The following is a 19,218-nucleotide window of genomic DNA, read 5'->3' on the forward strand; positions in this document are numbered from 1 at the left end:
CAGCCGTTCCAAACAAAACTGTACACTATCTCCCTTACGTTAGCTCTAAATTAAAGAAAGATAGCGATATGCTAGAAAGTGAAACATCTAGCTAAAGTACCAGACATTTCACTCAGGAGTTGGTGGAGACCAAACCTGAGCTGAACAAAGAGTGGAGATTGAACTTGACGGTTGTCAGTCGGACAGGAACACAACTTCAGATAAATGCAAATGTGTCTGATAGAAGTGTAGGAAAGCCGTTGCTTGCTAACACGTTAGCCAAAAGCTCTCCATGAGCTTATAGTATTATTGCGTCTTTGCTTGTTTCTGAGTTTTTCTGCCTCCTAGTGGTCAGGAATGAACAATACAGCTTTAAACTAAACACTGGTAAACTTGGGTTCTACTCCTCCAAAGCTATCTGCAGTGAGTGATCAGGTAGTGTAGATCAGGTTCATTATTGTGTGTCTTTGGCGCGTTATAATGAATCCCACTGCTCTTCTTGACAAGACCTGCATTGTGCAGCATTCAAGCACTAGGATTGGCCAGGCGACTATGCTTGCCAAGGTACTGGGAAGCTGATTTGCTCTGATCCTATGCCCGAAACCAATGGACTCTAACTTCTCGAAGTCAATGCCTAACCTTTACCAATCATCTTTGCCTTAACCAGCTACACAGGTCGGGTCTTGCCAAGAAGAGCAGTAGATTTGCTGGATATCAGTTTGTCATAATTTAATTGAACACACATTTGTTTAAGGATATGCACACGTATTTCTCTTTTAGACATTAGATTAAATTATTTTATCTATAATTTTGTCTTTTGCCCAATCCAAAATTATAACCTCATCCTAGTTGACTGATCTCCAGCAAGCGTGTGACCAAATAAGATATACCCACAGCTGATTAACATTCACCACAATACATCAAAGAGAGCACCAGAACACATAAGGTTTTTCTTGATTTGCTTTCTGCCTGGCTTCAGTTTTCAACCATCTGCTCTATACACCTCAACCAAAGAAATACTGATTCGAGTGCAGGATCATTTAAAAACCCATTACTAACTACTCACCTGTTGAACAGAACCCAAAGGTCCACCACTGTGGGCGACATGGTAAACTCCCCTGCCATATTAATCCATAAGAATGACCTGTGGAACTGTGGTAAAGTCGGCTGTTGGGAGACTTAAACTGGGAGCTCCATCATTTACCGGTTGCTACAGCGCTGCAGCAGATACAGAGTGTGTCTAGCTTAAGTTACCTGGCCCTCTCTGGAGCATGCTCAGTAGAGCCGGCTGTCACCTGAGAGTAACAGATGTCATGTTTGACCCCTCTCAGATATTAACCTTTAACTTTAGTCCTTTTACTTCCTTTTACCCAAATATAAAATATTGTTTAAAAGGATCAAAAAAAGATTCAAAAAAAAGATTTTTTTTTTTTTTTATACATTTATTTTATATACATAACCATTGTTTGCTAGCAAGATTATTTCCCCAATTATTGATAGCCAAAACCTGTGCTATGATCACATCATCACACGATCAGGACTGTCTTCCCAGCAGCCCCGGGACACTCAATGATGTCATGGTGAGCCTGGGCGGCGTTGTCAAGTGGATACTGGGAGCCGACGACCGGACGCAGCCAGCCGGCTTCCATCCCCGCGTAGAGCAGCGACGCACACTCCTTGTTCTCCTCCTGAGAGAGGAGTAAAGATGGAAGAGATGTACAACTTTTATTTTAACAATCCGGAACATTGTGTCAGGACGGCTTGTGTGATGCCTATGCTTCGTACCGGCTTGGCGAGGAAAAGGGCCACTCCCATGATGCTGCTCTCCTTAGCCATGGTGTCTCTGGGGTTGATCTCTATGGAGCCTCTGCAGCCAACAATCTAGAATAAAGGAGATAGAGATATGAGGGTGTATGAAGTAATGTAAAGGAACAAACTACACCTCGATACAACTACTGCTCTAGGTAGTACAGCCTAGCTGTGATTTTGGGCCTGTACTACAGAGCTTTAGAGATCTAGGGGTCGTATTCACAAATCATCCTCGGGCTAAAAATAGCTTCTAACTGGTGGAAAAATAAAGGATCTGTCAGACTTAACTTTTTGGTCCAAGAGTAAGAGAGAAGTTGGAGAAAGTCTAGACGACTCCAGAGTCTAAATTCGATTTTAACTAATTTGTTCCTGCTGTCCCTGTATAATAATAAATATTTCATTTCTCATTCACTGGCACCTTCAACCAATCACTGTAGACATAGTATTCATAAAACATGATGTAATCCATTGCAACAGGATCCACCCGCCCCTTTTCTTAGCTTAGGCATTCGCTAAATTCCTTAGTAAAAGTATCTCTCTGCATTTCTGTGAAAAGATCTTATAGAGACAGTTCACCCCAAAAATCAAAAATACCAATTGTTCGGCTTACCTGTAGTGCTGTTTATCAATCTGGATTATTTTGGTGTCCCTACTGCAAATATCTCCAAAATTCACACCAAAACAATCTAGACTGATACATAGCACCACAGGTAAGAGAAAAAATATGTATTTTGATTTATTTATTTTTGTGTGTGTGTGAACTGTTCCTTTAAGAGGAAACTGTTTGTTAGGAACTTTTAGTGCGAAGATCATTTGTGAATACGGCCCCTGGACTGTAGTGCTACTGACCGTAACCCGTCCTCCTAAGGCCAACATCTGGAGGTCTTTACTGAGGTTGACATTTGACAGCATCTCTACTATCACATCAATGCCTCTGCCCTCTGTGGCTTCCTGGAAAACACCCACCCCCACACACACACACACACACACACACATACACAAACATTAACACAGTTCATATTCCTGTAACCTCCACTAAAACAGCTTTTTCTCCATAACTAAGAAACAGGGAATACAAAGGTGATTAAATGTTTAAGTGCTAGGTGTGCTTCATTTATGACTTGAGTTCCTTTCCTTCTTGTGTTCCTGCTGGGTGTGTGTTCATGTGTGTGTGTACCATGATTTTGTCTGTGTAGCCATCTTCTCTGTGATTAAATGCCAGGTGAGCTCTGTTGCTGAGGACCAGCTTCATTCCCTCAGGCGTCCCTGCTGTCCCGAACACCTTGAGACCCAGAGCACGGGACAGCTGGCACGCTGCCACACCAACCTAAACATACGCCGGACACACACACACTTACATGTAATGACATTTTAATTTGAAAAGGTATATATATATATATAATTAGAAAAAGAAGAAACAGAAATGTGCACCCCTCCACTGGCTCCGTGGATGAGGACGGTCTCTCCAGCCTTGGCGTGGGCTCTGCAACACACAACAGGTCAGTTAAAACACACTTTAGTCATAATATCTGCGTTTTTTTAAAGGGCAAGTCCTGTGTTGTTCTATATTTTTCATATTGTAAACAAATCCCATGAAAAGGTTGAAACCATAAACTATATATAAGAAGTGGACCTAGTCATCTTGACGTCCCCCATTGGTTTGTTGACTACCGTTTTGAAGCCATTTTGGATTACGGCGGTCGCCATGTTTCTTTTTTCGCAACCAATGAACAGAAGTTACCATATTTGGAATGCGGAGGAGTGACGTAGAGATGTACCATACCATGCTTTATGGTCTATTCGACTCTAAATGGACCATCATTTACGAAATGAACATCATGCTGAAATGAAGACTTGAAACTACAGATTGAGACCATAAACTCATGTTTACAATGTTTACTGAGGGAATAAATCAAGAGAGAAGTATAGTCAATTTCTCATAGACTTCTATTCAACCAGAGGAGTCTCCCCCTGCTGGACAGTAGAGAGAATGCAGGTTTTAAGTAACTTCCACATTGGGAATAAACCATCAATGCAGCCCAGAGAGCTCTTAAAAAACGTTTTACAAATACAATTCAAGGCGGGTCTACCATGTGATTGACAGGTCACTACCACAGCGTTTACAGGTTCGGGAGTTGTCTGTGTTTTTCTTACAACTTTAACCCTTTCACAGTTTGTTTTCAGTTCATCAAAGGAAATTGTAACATTTTGGTCACCTAAAAATGTCTTCTTTAGCGTTCCGTTGTTCTTAGCTCCACCCTTTTGTGTCACTTGTGGTTGCAAGATGGCATCATAAACCAATGGGTGACGTCACGCTGACTACATCCACTTCTTATATACAGTCTATGCTTTTAACACACATTACAGGTGGAAACAGGAGGAAATTGTGTACAAGTTGGGGACTATTTTCAGCATTTTCATGTTCTAGTGGAGGCTGGTTCCAACTTAAAAAGCTAAATCACAGTGCACACTCTTGGAAATTATACTTACACAACAACTTAATTAATTTAAAGAGAATTCCTTACGCAGTAACTTTCAGGGCACTTATGCCGGAGTTGGTGAAGGCAGGCAGATAAAAAAAAGCATACATGTAATCTTATTTTGTTTAATCTCTAAAACTGAACTAATTGATATCTTTATTCACTTGGGGGAGTTTTTTGACATGAGAGACTGTCCACCTTCAGTAACCTGTCGGTACAGGTTATAATTAAATAAAAAACGTCAGCACAAATTGAGTAAAAAAAAGGGGCGATATGAAAGAGTGCAGGCTGAGAGCTGAGGTCTTACTTGTGAACCAGAGCCCTGTAGGCGGTGAAGTAAGGGATCCCTATGGCTGCACCCTGGGTGAAGTGCAGAGCGTCGGGCAGCTTGTGGACACACTCGTCGGCTGCCACAGTGTACTCTGCATAACCTCCAGACTCTGTGGCTGTGGTGAACACGCGGTCTCCTGCCTGGAGAACACACGCACAAGGAATGGATTAACTCTAGTTGCAATTTGTCAGGAAGTATTGAAACCTTGGATAACCTTTTTGTTAGCTTTCTGTTTATCAGGTTGACATATTGACATGTTTACTGTCGAAGATATATGTGTATTTAGGTGTTCCAATACAGGTCAAATCAGATTGATCTGAAATTTTTTATGCGTGTGTTTTTTTTTCAGACCTTTACTGCTGTCACTCCTTCTCCAACAGTTTCCACGACTCCGGCCACATCTGTGCCCGGTGTGTATGGCAGGGGGGGCTTACGGCCGTACGTCCCGGCCCGGATGTATGTTTCCACGGGGTTCACTCCGCACGCATGGACACGAATCAACACCTGCAGCAGAGAGATAGTTATATACAATGCCTATAAAAAGTATTCACCCCCCTTAGATGTTATCCCCTTTTGTTGCTTTTATACATGAAATCATGGTCAATATAATTTGGCTTTTTTGACAAGAATTTGCAAAAAAAAGCTTCTTTCATGTTAAAGTGAAAACAGATTTTTACAAACTAATGTCAATTAATTCAAAATATATAGTGTAAAATAAGTGTTTGCATAAATATTCACCCCCTTTAAAGTGACTGACCTAATTCAACAGAGGTCCAGCTAGTTGATGCCAGCAGTGTCACAATTAGTGAAATGGAGATCAACTGAGTGCCAGAAATGGTTCAAAGACCACAAGGTGAATGTTCTGGCCAAGTCAGATCCAAGGGGGTGAATACTTTTTATAGGCATTGTATGCAAAAGAAAAATATGGGGACACTAGAGATTAAAGGACATATCAATAGCCAAAGGCAAAGCACAACAGATGATGATATGTTTCCCCAGCTCAATTGCAATTGCTCATATATATGTGCAATTGACACCAGAAAGAAAGCAGGAAAGTTAGGCCTGTGTTTGCACATACAAAGACAAGTTAAAGATTATTTTTTGGTGTTTAACATTTAATCCACTTCACAATAACACTGGGGGTTTAAAGGGACTAGCAACTTTACTTTTATGTCAATCTTACACAATACGTAATTACGTAATTATATGACAGTGTACATTTACTGAGAAATAAATATGTAATTAAATTACAGTAAGTAATAAAAAAATGTTGGTGATTGCAAAAGTGTTACATCCAAATATATTATTTTCAGTAAAAAGCTTATCCTTAGAACATTTATTCTGCTGCTTGGTTTCCAGCTTATTTCAAGTTATATTGAAGGACTTTTATTAAAGTTTGACAGTAATGTGGAATGAGCTCCCGGAGAAGATCAGGGCCTTAGACTCCCTCACCGCTTTTAAATCAAGTCTTAAAACTCACCTGTTCCTCTCTGCCTTCCCCTAGGGTCTTGATAATTTGGATTGCTTGTGTTTGGGTGGTTGTTCGGTTTTAATAGATATTCTTAGATTTCATTATGATTAAATTAATTAATTAATTTAAATTTTTATTTTATTTTTTGTTTGTTTTTAGTGTTTTATTATTATATTTGATTATTGTGATTGTTCTACCCTGTGCAGCACCTTGAGATTTCTTTGTATTTTAAAGTGTGCTATATAAATAAAATCCATTATTATTATTATTAATCAGACTTCTCAGCTTTATTTCACAGTTTGAAACATGTACTATAAAAAGTAACCAAACGTTATACATTACATTATTTGAATGAAAGATTGAAACAGTTACATTGCTTATTACATTTTAAGCAACTATAAATAGAAATCTGTAAGCCATTTCTAAAGTAGGTTTCCCAACACTGCTATTACACAACAGGGACGGTTATTGCAGTCAGGGGCGCCGCTAGGGATTTTGGGCCCCATGAAAAGAATCTTTACAGGGCCCCCAACACAGCGGCAAAAATTTTTGATGCTATTTTACATACAATTATGCATTTTAATGGTATTTTTGACTATTATATACTATTATACTATTATATACTATTTTCTGTATTATAATTTCATCATCATTAGGGGCCTCTCTGGGCCCCCCTCCATCATGGGCCCCTAGAATCCGTCTCCTTTACCCCCCCTTTTCGGCGCCCCTGATTGCAGTTGTTGTTTTTCCCTATGGCTCAACTTCCACCTGTAGCCTGTGTGGTGTTGACACATCAGGCTTCCGTCCGTCCGTCTCACCTGTCTGTGTCCGGGCTGTGGGACGGTCACATCCGAGCGGAGTCTGAGCACCGACGGAGCTCCGAACTGGCTCACTCTGATGGCTCTCATCAGCCTGCAGCCCGACATGTGTGCGCAGAGGGCCGGTGAACGAACCTCCAACAGGGACGTCCCACTCCTCCACACAGCTTCTGCGGTTCACAGATCCGGTTATAAGCGCTTCAGCGCCGATATCTGGACAGGAGTGTACTGCAGTTGCCAGGTTTGATAGAGGATTGAAGATGAATAATATTCAATACAAATCAAAGTGTTTTAAAAATGAAAGCAGTGTGGTAGAAAGCTTTACATCTTGTTAAAATAACCCATGACGACATCATCAGGGTTATCTAAAAAGGCCTAAAAAATACCTTTTTAAAAAGCCTTTCAAAGTTGTTTTTTAAAAACGTTCTATCTCTAAATTTTAACTTTTACTTTTTTTTTTTTTTTTTTTTCTTGTGTAGTACTTTGAAATTGTTTGCTCAATATTGCATTACAAATAAATTCATTACATTCATTATTATTATCTTCTAAGAATTGACAAAGCTCCTCCAAACCAATGAAAACATTTACAGATGATTTCTCATGAGTAAACTGGTGTTTTTTATTTCACTATTTAACGGGTTCTTCTGGAGTAATAATTACAGCAGTACCAAAAAAACTACTCTATTTCCATTTTCATATAATTATAATGAATGATTAAATAGACAGATATATCCTGACTGGGTCACCTTTCACTGTCCAGACTCTAGAGGAATTTGGTTCATTGCTTTTCTTTTTTTTATCATGTTTTTTTTTCTTCATTCAATCGTACTTTGGCCCAAAAGAATAATATTAGACTTTAGCAGAGAACTGTCAATCAATCATACAGTCTGAATTGGAAAGTGTAACATAAAATATATAATTGCATCCTGAAGTAAAGTATTTTAAACCAGCTATCAAATTAAACAGTCACTGCTTTCTCTAATTTCTGGTCTATAGGGCTATAGTACTGGAAAATATGTAATTTATATGATCCCATCTTCCCATCAAACTTCCTTGCTTTCTTAGAAGGTTCCAAGTTTGGATTCAACTACATACGCTATGAAATGATAATGTTTCATTGTTTTCAATTGAATTATGAGCCTCAGTCTGTTTTATATTCCATTTATATATTCTTGTTTATGTCCTATTTAATGGTCTTTTATTGTTGACATTTTTAGTTTTTTTTTGTATTTTGAATTTACTTCATAAAAAGGACTAAAACACAATTTTCTTGTCACCATGGTAGTTGGTTTTAAATATCTAAACACATTTTGACGATGTCGATCAGTTGATTGCCGACTGAAAATCGATGATGTTGCAGATTGACTGCTTTGGTCCATGTCGCTATAACGACCGCCCATCCGTTTACGTCTCATCGAATGGACTAGCATTGAGCTAAGGGTAGCGCGACTGATAAGCCCATTCACATGAGCAGAGAGTCGCGAGAGCCGCTCGCTCAGGACGAGAACGCGGAACCCGGAAGACGAAGTGACAGCGGCGGTGTTTTCGTCCTGACCGGCTCAGTGATGTCCATTGAGTAACGGTGTCAATACATAAGAAGCTCTCTCTAACAGCGCCCACGTGCTTCATTCAAAACAACAAGACTCGCGCTGACATGACGTCGTTAATGAATCCGACAGCCTTAGTTAACTGGTCATAGAACAACATGGCAACAATGAGCAGGTGTGTGCTGCGGAGAGTGTTGAGTGGACTCCGAGCTCACACCGTGTGGTACCAGAGCTCAGCCTCGACCTCCCGTCAAGGACGGCCGCTGTGGAGACCTCAACTCAGACACCTGAGCTGCTCGTACCGACTCTGCAAGTCTGAGTCTCCAACCACAGGTATTCTGAAGTGTTTTATGGAGTCACTTATAGTAAGCTGACTGACTGTAGCTGACAGTGACTGTGGACAGTGACTCCCATAACGATCCAGGCTGTGTATACGTAAAATAATGACGTGTGTTATTTATATACCCCCCCCAAAAAAAGTAATTTGTTTATTAAGTAAATAAACAAAAGGTGTCACATATCAGTTTAAAAAAAAAAAAACAACTGCTTGAAATTCATACTATATTACAAATGTACGAATCTGCTGTGAAAAAAATGTGAAGTCTTCTTTGTTTCTTATAACATTAACAATTGGCTTTTTTAGTGCGAATGTTCCCAACTAATTGAAACTACTAAGTGAAGTATCTTAAAGTGGCCCTATTATGCTTTTCCACTTTTTCCCTCTCCTTTAGTGTGTTATATATATTTTTGTACATGTAAAAAGTCTGTAGAGTGTAAAACCTGAAGTCAACGTCTAAAAGGAGTTACCCTCCCCCTCAGAATCACTGCTCCTGAGCTGCCAGAAACGGCTCCATTGAATTCTCTCCTTCACTTCTGTAACTTTATGAGGTCACAATGTTACGGAAGTGACGTTAAACTCCTTCCGGACCATAGGTTGCTGCCTGTGGTACACTTGACTGTCCTTTACGAAAGGAGGGAGATAAAGCCGTCACACAATTCCTTGCGGCAGCAACATTTAAAGTGACGGCAGACCCATGTCAATGACATCCGTCATATTAAAATGACGTAGCCTTAGTCTAAGTGCAGTCGGATTCCTTCTAGCACCGCGGCTGTCTCCTATTAAATCCTTATGACTTCATAGCATTTACTATTGAGGTCAAGGAAAAGACATGGGTTGTAAATGTTTTGACTATTGCTCCGTCCCTTTAAATGTCACAGTAAGCTATTGAGGTGAGCCAGAACGGTGGACAGGACCTGCTCTAAATGGAATGCAGCAGTTGCAAATGTTAATAAAAATACACCATTAATAATGGAGTCTGATATGATTTAAATCATTATCACGATATACATATATAATGATATTTATTTACATGGAGTTTTTACAAAGTTATGCAAAATCTCATGAACTAATCAAATTTATGTTGAAAGTAAGAAATTGTGTTTCAATTGAAAACTACATATGTGTTTTGGTATTTTGTAATTTACCAGCATTACAGCTTGCTTGTAATAACTTGTATTATATTAGATTTGGACAATGGAAATGTGTAGAAGATAAAGTCATATGATCACAACCATTCCAGTTATGGTCCATCCACAGTCTTCATCTTGTTCCTCTTCCAGGTCCCAGCAGTCTGTCGTTCAGGAGTCACACCTGTGGAGAGCTGAGATCGGATCATGTGGGAGAGAAAGTCTCTCTGTGCGGCTGGGTCCAATACCTCAGGTATTCTGTTACTGCTGCTATCGCCTTCAAACACCGGGGGCTCCATATAGCAACAAGAAGTCACAGTTTACCAGCAGAGGACCACCAAAGTCTGTAGGGTCTATCCTATTGGGACCATGTAATAGTTGATAACATGTTTGGGTCTGGATCAAAGACAGAGGTGCTATCCCTAGGATGGCTAAATATGAAACAAACATCTCGTAACAAACCATCTCAGCCTGCCAGTAAGGCCTCATAAAAGTATGGAAGCTCACAGAGGACTTTGTTAAAATAATTACAATTTCCACATATATTTATTATTTGAGTAAAAATGAAAATGCAAAAATCTAGTTTCATTTTCACATACTCCTATGATCACATTAACATTCAAATGGAAAAGCTGTTTACTTGATTTTTTTTTTTTTAACTCTTTTTCTTTAAACGTTGATTTAAATTTGAAAATTTGAATTCAATATAAACAGTTTAACTTGATTTAATCTTTTTATGCAAGTGATATTTAAGTCAAAATTAAAATGCATTTTCTAACCATTTAAAAAAATTGAAATGGTGTTTGACCATTTCATTTTCAAACACTTTACCTGCTGTACAGTGGACAATATTCAAATGTTAAATCGAAATTGACTAATAAAATGCAAAATATAAACAATGTAGCTTAATTTTCCATTTGCACCGATAACATTTAAGTCACAGCTTAATAATTGAAATGCTCACTCACTGCTGTGTAGGACAAGCAGTGAATGTCACTATTACATTTTAATTCAACCTCTACGTACATTTCTGCACAATTCTAAATGTGATTAAGAGAAAATGTGTAATTACATTTATATTACAACTTGACGGTTGCAGAGTTGGCTGTTTTGCCTCCTTTGTCTCCCTCAAAGGTAGTATTTTAACAATGTTTCTGCCTCCAACAGGCAGGACCTGTTTGTCATCCTGCGAGATTTCAGCGGCTTGGCCCAAATTCTAATCCCTCAGGAAGAGGTAAGGAAGAAAACGATTCAAGAACAACAATGCTCCTGTTCTTTTTGATGGTCAACTCAAGAAGTTGTGTTTCACTGGTGTTTAATCTTCAGTTTTTTTCCTATGGTTTTCAGTCTGCGAGTCATTTAAAAGCAGCGCTGTGCGATCTCACAGCCGAGTCTGTCGTCAAGGTTACAGGAACAGTCAGACGACGACCCACGGGGCAGGAGAACAAGGTGTGTGTGTGTTTGTGTGTAACATTAAACATCACAACTGGCTGTCAAAAGCAGGTCCCCTTATTCATATGAGGACATTAAACACTTTATGTATGGAAACAACAGGGTGTGAACATTTGGCTGTGGCCAAATGTTTTTACTCTATTGATAATCTGTATTCACTAGTTATCTAACCTCAGTTTTTAAGACTTTGTCAGAACAATAAATCTGAAGTAATAATTTGTCAATTAAATGAGTTGAAATGCTAAAGTAACAGCAAATCAGTCAAAGAAATAAAGTGAAATACACATTGTTATAAACTATAAATCACAAGCTTTTTGTCAGTGGTAACTGAATAAATTGTTTCTTTAATGTTGTCCAGCAGAGAGCAGCATAAAAATGCCAAAACTTACTGTAAAGTTTTTATGAAGCGGTGAGACGGATTCTTTTCTGTCTTTCGTTTTTGGCATTCCTCTCTCTGAGACACTGACGCACGCTTTTATAACTAGCAGGTTAGACCTTTGTAACGTTCTATTTCCTGGTCAACCGAGAAATACAAAACATCAGCTACAGTTAATCCTAAATTCTGCTGCAGGAGTCGGCAGACCAAGAGGAGAGCACAGAATCCGCATATTTAAAAGCCTTTGCACTGCTCACCTGATAGTTTTTGAATTTATTTCAAAGCAATTTGATGAATGTATAAGGCACTACATGATAGTGCACCAAACTATGCAAAGTAAGATAAAAACCCATCTTTGTATTCTGGCTTTTACATTTATACTTTTTTCATCTTTCCTTGTTTTGTTTTTTTACTGAATTTTGTTTTATCAAAATTCTACTTTTTTAGCATTTTGAAGTGAATGTGATTTGTTCAAAGGGTGCTGTATGAATAAAGATTGATTGATTGATTGATTGATTGATTGATTGATTGATTGACAATGCATTTTCGTAAAAAAAAAAAAGGGGAAAAAGCTCCTTTTGCACACCTCCTAACACACAACTAAAAAAATGTACATGACCATGAAATGTGATGATGTGTGTTGTGTTTCATTTTATTTCTTTTTTTTATTGTCTGAAAATCAGGAAGCCTTTTGGGAGTGCACAGGAACAAATATCCAACAATCTTTTTCAGTAAATGTCTTTAATCATATCAAGGATTACTTTGAATTGTTGTAATATATTGTTAAGTTTTAAATGTAAATCTGAATTTTCAGGGTATTTTTAAAGGCTTTCTCTAAACTTTGGTTGTTAGTAGAGCAAACATTTGTAGTAGTCGTTTCTTATTCAGAGTGCTCCATTTTCTCATTCTGCTGCTCTCATCACCAACAGGGGATGCCGACAGGAGAAATAGAAATCCTGGCTGAGAGCGTGGAAGTTTTTAATCTGTGCCGGAAGTTGCCTTTTGAGATTAAAGACTTTGTCAAAGTAAGTTGACAATTTTACAAATGTTCCAGCAGGTAATGTGATTTACTATCTTTGTTAATGATAAATTATTGTGTTCTGTTGTATGATTGTACAGAAATCTGAGTCTTTACGGATGCAGTATCGCTACCTGGACCTGAGGTCTTCTCAGATGCAGAAGAACCTCAGACTGAGGTCTCAGCTGGTGATGAAGATGAGAGAATACCTCTGTAATGAGCACGGTAAGGAGAGTGGGTTTCATTTCCCGTCATCTTTTTTTCCAGGCTCACTAAATCTGATCTGATTTGTTTTTGTGTATGTGACTTAAAAAAGAGCTCTTTCACCTGTTCTTAACTGTTTATTTTAATTTTGGCCACAAGAGGCTTCCCATGTCACAGAGGGAAGAAAAAAAGATAAGGAATATAGAAAGATTATCTTGACAAAACCTTTTTGTTTCACCTTGTTCTTAAGTCATAAACATAAAGAAAACTATTCAGATCAGATTTAGAAAATAGATCACCAGAATAGTTTTTTTTATAAAATGGTAGCATCCAGGTCCTCATTGCTTAAGCATGTCTTATTTAATTTGTCATTTGTAGGTTTTGTCGACGTGGAAACTCCTACCTTGTTTAAAAGAACACCAGGGGTAAGAATGTCCTTTATTATGTAAAGATTACAACGACACAGAACCAAAGTCACTTTAACCGTTCTTTAACAAACAAACATTCAAGGAATCTAAGAACTGTCTCCAAGTTACTGTATAATCAGTTTAAGAAAAAGATTGTTTGTATAAAATTTAGGAAAAGTCTCGGATTTTTGTTTCCCTTAGACTCAGTTCATTGTTTTGTGTTTCAGGGAGCCAAAGAGTTTGTGGTTCCGTCCAGAGAGCCGGGTCGGTTTTACTCTTTGCCCCAGAGTCCACAGCAGTTTAAACAGCTCCTCATGGTGGCTGGAATAGACAGGTGGGTGCAGGACACATGCCCGACTCTCTGTGTGTTGCAGTTGTGTTGTGTTGGGTGTGTATTATTTATGGGATGTGATCTTTTGTTATCAATTCAAGGGATTCTTTGTCTATGTTCATCATTGTCATGGTGGCAGGTACTTCCAGATGGCTCGGTGCTACCGGGATGAAGGCTCCAAACCGGACCGGCAGCCGGAGTTTACCCAGGTAACATGGAGGAGGAACGGAGAAAAACGCGCTGACAAGATGCATATTTTTTTATATCTCACAGGTTTTATATTGTGACTTTACTGTACTTTTTTATGTAAATAGTGACCGGTACTGGAGCTGAAATATTCCAGTTTGACCTAGACCAGACTAGATCAGGGAAGTTAGGTTACCCGGGTCACCTGGGTGAAAACTAGGAATCCTTACCCTCAAACGACAATGGAACTTAGTCTGGGTCTAAAAACCAGGTTCCTTACTCTCCTCAGTATTATAAATGCCTCATTCATCACCTTTATATACACCAGTTAGCTGGTGCTGGATTGAGTAGCACGAAATGTAGCTCAGAATATCAGAAGAATATGAAAAGAACGGCAACTATATACATAATATAACAAAGTATGTGTATCCTAAAAAACGAAATAAAAAAAAAAAAGCATACTTTGGGAGATAATGTTTGTGTTCCTCTGGTCTAGATTCTGACCCTGGTTTTATTTGTCCTGTTTTTGAGCCAGCTCATCTTTGCTCACGGTCCTGGTGTTGACTTGGACTTAGCTGGTTGGTGTCACAGTCCTGACCCGTGTTCTCTGACTGGGCGTCCTCTCGTTATCTCTCCCAGGTAGACATAGAAATGTCTTTTGTGGACCAGGCAGGCATCATGTCCCTGGTGGAGGGTCTGTTGCAGTACTCCTGGCCTGCAGAAAAAGGTCCCATTAAGGTCCCTTTCCAAACCATGACTTATGAAGAGGCCATGAGGGACTACGGTGTGGACAAACCCGACACCAGATTCAGTATGAAGGTGGGCCGTTTGCTCATTCCTTTTTTTCTTAATTTCTCCTAGATGACTTGATATCAGGACGGGACCTTTTACAGGAGAAAATAATTAAGCTCATTACATCACTGTAATTACTGTCCTAACATCAGTGGTGGAGTTTGATTTTTAAAATAAGACCTAAATATAAAGCTCATTGCTGTTGAAGGCAAGTAATGCTCTTCTGAGTATGAATATGTCGGTGGGACCAGCAGTGTTTTTTTGATGTTTAAGCACACGTGTCTAAATCCCTGTCTTTCTGTCTGTCGGTCCAGCTGATCGACCTCGGTCAGGTTTTCTTATCCACGGAAATTGAATTTCTCAGATCAGCTCTCGGCCAGCCGGGAGGCTCCGTCCAGGCCGTCTGTGTCCCCAGTGGAGCGGTAAGAGCAAAACCTGTCTGCCCTGTCAAAAAAGAAATCCAGAGCATACTGGACTTACAATAATGATGAGAACAAGACGCTGTTACATCACAAACAGAACTATGTTTGGAAGTAACAGGCTTGATGATATCTTGCCTTTTGTTGACCACCGTTACAGCTGTCTGACTCAAATGATCCTCTCTGACTTGTGTCCGACCACAGGAACTGTTTACTGGGAAAGACTTGAAAGAACTGAAACAAACAGCCAAGACTCAGTTTGGCCAGGTTGGTTTGTTTTTCTTGTGATGTCACCATTTCATGTTACATCAATTTCTTGTTGTTTTGTACTAATGAGCCCTGTAGCAAATAGGACCTTTTGAAGCAAGCAAAGTTTAAGTGGCTTTAAATCAATATTTCTAGTTAATATAGATTATTCGTGACTTAAAAAAAGCATCCGTCAAAGTTGCAAAACATCTTAATTGGATAGTTCTGATTTTTTTTAAGTGTGCTTATATGAGACACTTCTCCAGAGTCAGTACAAGCACAGGAGCAAAGCAATGTACTACTGTGGAAGTATTTTAGACACCTAAAAAAATGCAATTACAGTTTATGTGTACGCTACATTGAGAATATTTTCCCCACTTCACCTTGCTGTCACACAGCCCTTTCTGACAGGAAACTGAAGACGTTATCTATTCTCTCTTTAAAGCCACAAGACTCCTTTTGGTCTAGGTTCACTTCTCTGCAATGCAATTTAATGGCAAACCATCCAATAGCTATTGAGACATTTGACCCCAAACTACACATGTAAACCTTGTGGTGTCACAAGAGTCATTATGATTCATTCATCCACCCCCAGTAATTTCTAATTTTGTCTTCATTATTTAGTTTTCTTCATCTGCACATGTTTTGTCCCAAGGAACTCAGCGTGGTGCTTGTCAAAGCAGATGGGTCATTGAAGTCTCCGCTGAAGAAGCTGCTGTCTGTTTCAGCCACAGACGAGCTGCTGCAGAGGACCGGAGCAAAACCAGGAGACCTGCTGCTGATGGCTTCCGGGCCCCTCAACACTGTGGTAAGAGACTCACTGACGTCAAGAGGAAAAGTTCTAAACATAACGTAAATATGTTAATTCCATCTGTTCTGTCTTTCCATCCTGCCCTTCCTCGCTCACGTGTCTTGCTACGCCTCCCCACCTCTCCACTTGCAGCGCCCATTGCTGGGTAATCTTCGTCTGCGGTGTGCGGAGTTCCTGGAGTCACACGGCGCGTCAGTCCGTGACCACTCAGCCTTCCACTTCCTGTGGGTTGTGGACTTCCCCCTCTTCTTGCCCAAAGAAGAGGAGCCGGAGCAGCTGGAGTCAGCCCACCATCCATTCACTGCCCCATTGCCAGAGGACACACAGCTACTCTACACAGAGCCACACAAGGTAGTCACGTAGATCCACTCTTATATTACTGTCTTTTTCTATTCATTTTTGGAACGTTTAGAAATAATCATACGCGTCACAGGGGATGCATCAATGTCTATGGGTTGTCATTTACAGGTTCGTGGTCAACACTATGACCTGGTGCTGAACGGCTGTGAGATTGGAGGAGGCTCAATCCGCATCCACAAGGCCACGGAGCAGCTTCACGTCCTGAAGGGTGTCCTCAAGGTCAGTCCTTGTATACCTTGACAGTTTTGGAATCGGTTTGCATAAATTACCGGTCATAACTGCTTTTGAACTGCTTTTTATGATAACTGCGTCTGCTGCAGGAGGACCCCAGTCTTCTCTCTCACCTGCTGGAGGCTCTGGACTCTGGAGCACCACCACATGGAGGCATTGCTCTTGGTGAGGTCATCTCTGCACTAGACCACAGCCGGCTTTGGCAAACACTGAGCTAGTTTAGCGAAGTAAAAAAACTAATTTATTTTATTTTATTGGGGTGCTTCCTTTAGCAACAGTGTTTACCTCCAAAATAAACCCTGGATCATATGCTCACTAGGTCTAGGAAACTGTAACCGTCTGCTGTCAGGAAGGCAGGCCCTGCTGCAGACACTTGAGGATACAGTCACAGATCATTTTGCTCCCCATTCATTTGAATATGAAGAATTTGCTCCCAGTCAAGGATTGACAAAAGTCAGTTTTATTCCATAATAGCACTTTTCAAGACAGTGGTGTTGTCACCATCCTCCCCATTTTCAGCCAATCATACCTGCTTCTTTCTTCAGCTAGCAAGCTCAACAACTGCTACCAAATTTAGCCAGTTAGCTCCTGTTAGCTAGAGCAACAACAATGCTAAAGGTATTCTGAACCAACCAACTAGAGGCAACGGCTGTACTGTGAATACACACAGTACACAGACACAGTACCTAAAGCTTGCTAGCTGGCTTGTTTTCATGGATTATTACACGGCATCAAACTTAGCAGTGTTAGCTAGCTTATGTTGGCTTGAGCAACTACAGAGAAGGAGTTTGACTTATTGCTCTTTACAGATTTGTGAGAAGCTAGACAGTTTATTCAGAATTACTTTGACACTGTTGTTACTCTAGCTAAAGTCTAGCTAACATGTGCTAATTGGCTAAATCCGGTAGCAGTTGTTGAGCTCATTTGGGTCGGATGGAACTCAGTTATGGATTTGACAGTAGGGTTAAAGAGGCAGTGGTGCAGAGAGAGAGAGTATAAATGTAATATTAATACTATTACCAAAAATGAACCATTCATGGACTAAAAAGGGGAGGAGGATATATAATTACTAAGTAATTTTTTCACTCTTCCATGCTTTTCTAGGTTTGGACCGGCTGGTCTCCATCATGGTCGGCGCTCACAGCATCCGTGACGTCATCGCCTTCCCCAAGTCGTTCCGGGGTCACGACCTCATGAGCTCTGCCCCTGACTTTGTGTCTGAGGAGGAGCTGAAGTCCTACCACATCTCTGTCAAATGGCCAGCAGAGCCGGGAGCAGGAGAAGAGGGGAAGTGAGGAGGTAAAGAAGGATGAGATAAGGAGACGTCAGAGGAAGGGGTGATACCTTGTCAGGTCTTTGTAACCCGCACAGCAGAGGATGGAGAGGACAAGGAGACGGAGATGAGCAGACAACCAACTGTGAAGACCTCTGCCAGCCGGCCGGCAGATGTTAGGATTAGGAGGGGAAATGAGGAGGAGGTGATGCTGTGGCTGCATCTCAGTACTGTGACTCTCAAATGGAGGAGAAAAAGGGATCAGCACACATTAAGGAAATCTGAAACATTAACAGGGTGAACAAAGAAGATCATTGTCAAGTCTCACTGACCGCTAACGACACTCAAGGGCAGACTGATATGTTGGTTTATAGATACTGAACGTTTTATATAAATAAATTCCTCAATTCAAAGACTTATAGCTGTACTTACTCAAAAGAGTTGATTATTTTGTATGGGTTTGTGTCGCTTGATGGTCCAAAGATTTAGTTTTAGTCCGAGTTACACCGTGATAAGAATAAATATCTGGATAAATATGTTACTGTAGTATCCACAGCCCTTGTTGTGTGAAAAAAAAAAAGGAAAAGTTAAAATTTTCAGCTGAAGATTATCTGAGGCTTCAGTAGTCTAAATTGTGGGTGTCTTCCAAAGTTGGTCTTTTTATCGCTAAATTCCCTCTTTGTTTCGCAGATTGTGTTTCCTTGCCGAGTTATGTCAAGGGATGGTAACACAAAGAGGGAGTATTACTCTAAAAACATCATGACTTCTGAAGTTACTCATTTGTAACTAGCACCATCACTGAAACTGGAAAGGAAACTCTTTGTGGCTATTGAGAACAAGAGGAACAATTAACATTACCAACATATTTGCTTATGATTATTGCTCTGAGACAGGCTTGGAAAATGTGGAGATGTCCTTAAATATCATACGTTGATATCATATAAAGTTGGAGGGGGTATAGAGAAATGAATGTCAGCTCAATTTAAAAACTGCAGATACAAAACGTCACATTAAACTAAGACTATTCAAAACATGGTTTGAATATTCCTGATTGATAAGGAAAAATACACATGGACAAGAATGTTTACTTCACGTGTAGATACATGTACTCTACTTCACTTGAAGGGCCGTTGGAATTTGAAGAGGGATCCCTCTCCCAGGTTGAACAGAAGTACAATAGATCTGTTGTGTATAGAATAAACGGCATGAT

General features: G+C 39.9%; 2 protein-coding genes across 2 annotated transcripts; one reads left to right on the forward strand and one right to left on the reverse strand.

Moving 5' to 3' along the window:
* Positions 1-1,415: 1,415 nt before the first annotated feature.
* cryz (crystallin, zeta (quinone reductase)) lies at positions 1,416-7,078 on the reverse strand. Its single transcript, XM_054602963.1, has 8 exons — positions 6,889-7,078; positions 4,951-5,103; positions 4,576-4,739; positions 3,220-3,271; positions 2,966-3,115; positions 2,638-2,739; positions 1,765-1,860; positions 1,416-1,667 (listed from the first exon to the last, which is right to left on the reverse strand). The coding sequence occupies exons 1-8, from the start codon at positions 6,994-6,996 to the stop codon at positions 1,506-1,508; spliced, it is 987 nt and encodes a 328-aa protein (XP_054458938.1). The 5' UTR covers positions 6,997-7,078; the 3' UTR covers positions 1,416-1,505.
* A 1,225-nt stretch (positions 7,079-8,303) lies between these two features.
* dars2 (aspartyl-tRNA synthetase 2, mitochondrial) lies at positions 8,304-19,132 on the forward strand. The gene is made up of 17 exons (XM_054602669.1): positions 8,304-8,768; positions 10,056-10,155; positions 11,070-11,136; positions 11,250-11,351; positions 12,660-12,755; positions 12,850-12,973; positions 13,331-13,377; positions 13,587-13,693; positions 13,830-13,899; positions 14,516-14,695; positions 14,983-15,090; positions 15,292-15,354; positions 15,989-16,141; positions 16,277-16,495; positions 16,613-16,723; positions 16,825-16,900; positions 17,840-19,132. Exons 1-17 carry the CDS (start codon positions 8,594-8,596, stop codon positions 18,028-18,030), a joined length of 1,989 nt encoding a protein of 662 aa, XP_054458644.1. The 5' UTR covers positions 8,304-8,593; the 3' UTR covers positions 18,031-19,132.
* Positions 19,133-19,218: the final 86 nt, after the last annotated feature.

The sequence above is a fragment of the Anoplopoma fimbria genome, chromosome 8 (genome assembly GCF_027596085.1).
Source record: "Anoplopoma fimbria isolate UVic2021 breed Golden Eagle Sablefish chromosome 8, Afim_UVic_2022, whole genome shotgun sequence".
Lineage (NCBI taxonomy): Eukaryota > Metazoa > Chordata > Actinopteri > Perciformes > Anoplopomatidae > Anoplopoma > Anoplopoma fimbria.

Coding starts and splice junctions, on each gene's coding strand:
- dars2 (XM_054602669.1), top strand. CDS start 8,594: ATGGCAACAATGAGCAGGTGTGTGCTGCGGAGAGTGTTGAGTGGACTC. Junction 11,137..11,249: donor TTCTAATCCCTCAGGAAGAG/GTAAGGAAGAAA, acceptor TATGGTTTTCAG/TCTGCGAGTCATTTAAAAGC. Junction 12,756..12,849: donor AGATTAAAGACTTTGTCAAA/GTAAGTTGACAA, acceptor ATGATTGTACAG/AAATCTGAGTCTTTACGGAT.
- cryz (XM_054602963.1), bottom strand. CDS start 6,996: ATGTCGGGCTGCAGGCTGATGAGAGCCATCAGAGTGAGCCAGTTCGGA. Junction 2,740..2,965: donor GCTACACAGACAAAATCATG/GTACACACACAC, acceptor GGTGTTTTCCAG/GAAGCCACAGAGGGCAGAGG. Junction 1,668..1,764: donor CCCTTTTCCTCGCCAAGCCG/GTACGAAGCATA, acceptor CTCCTCTCTCAG/GAGGAGAACAAGGAGTGTGC.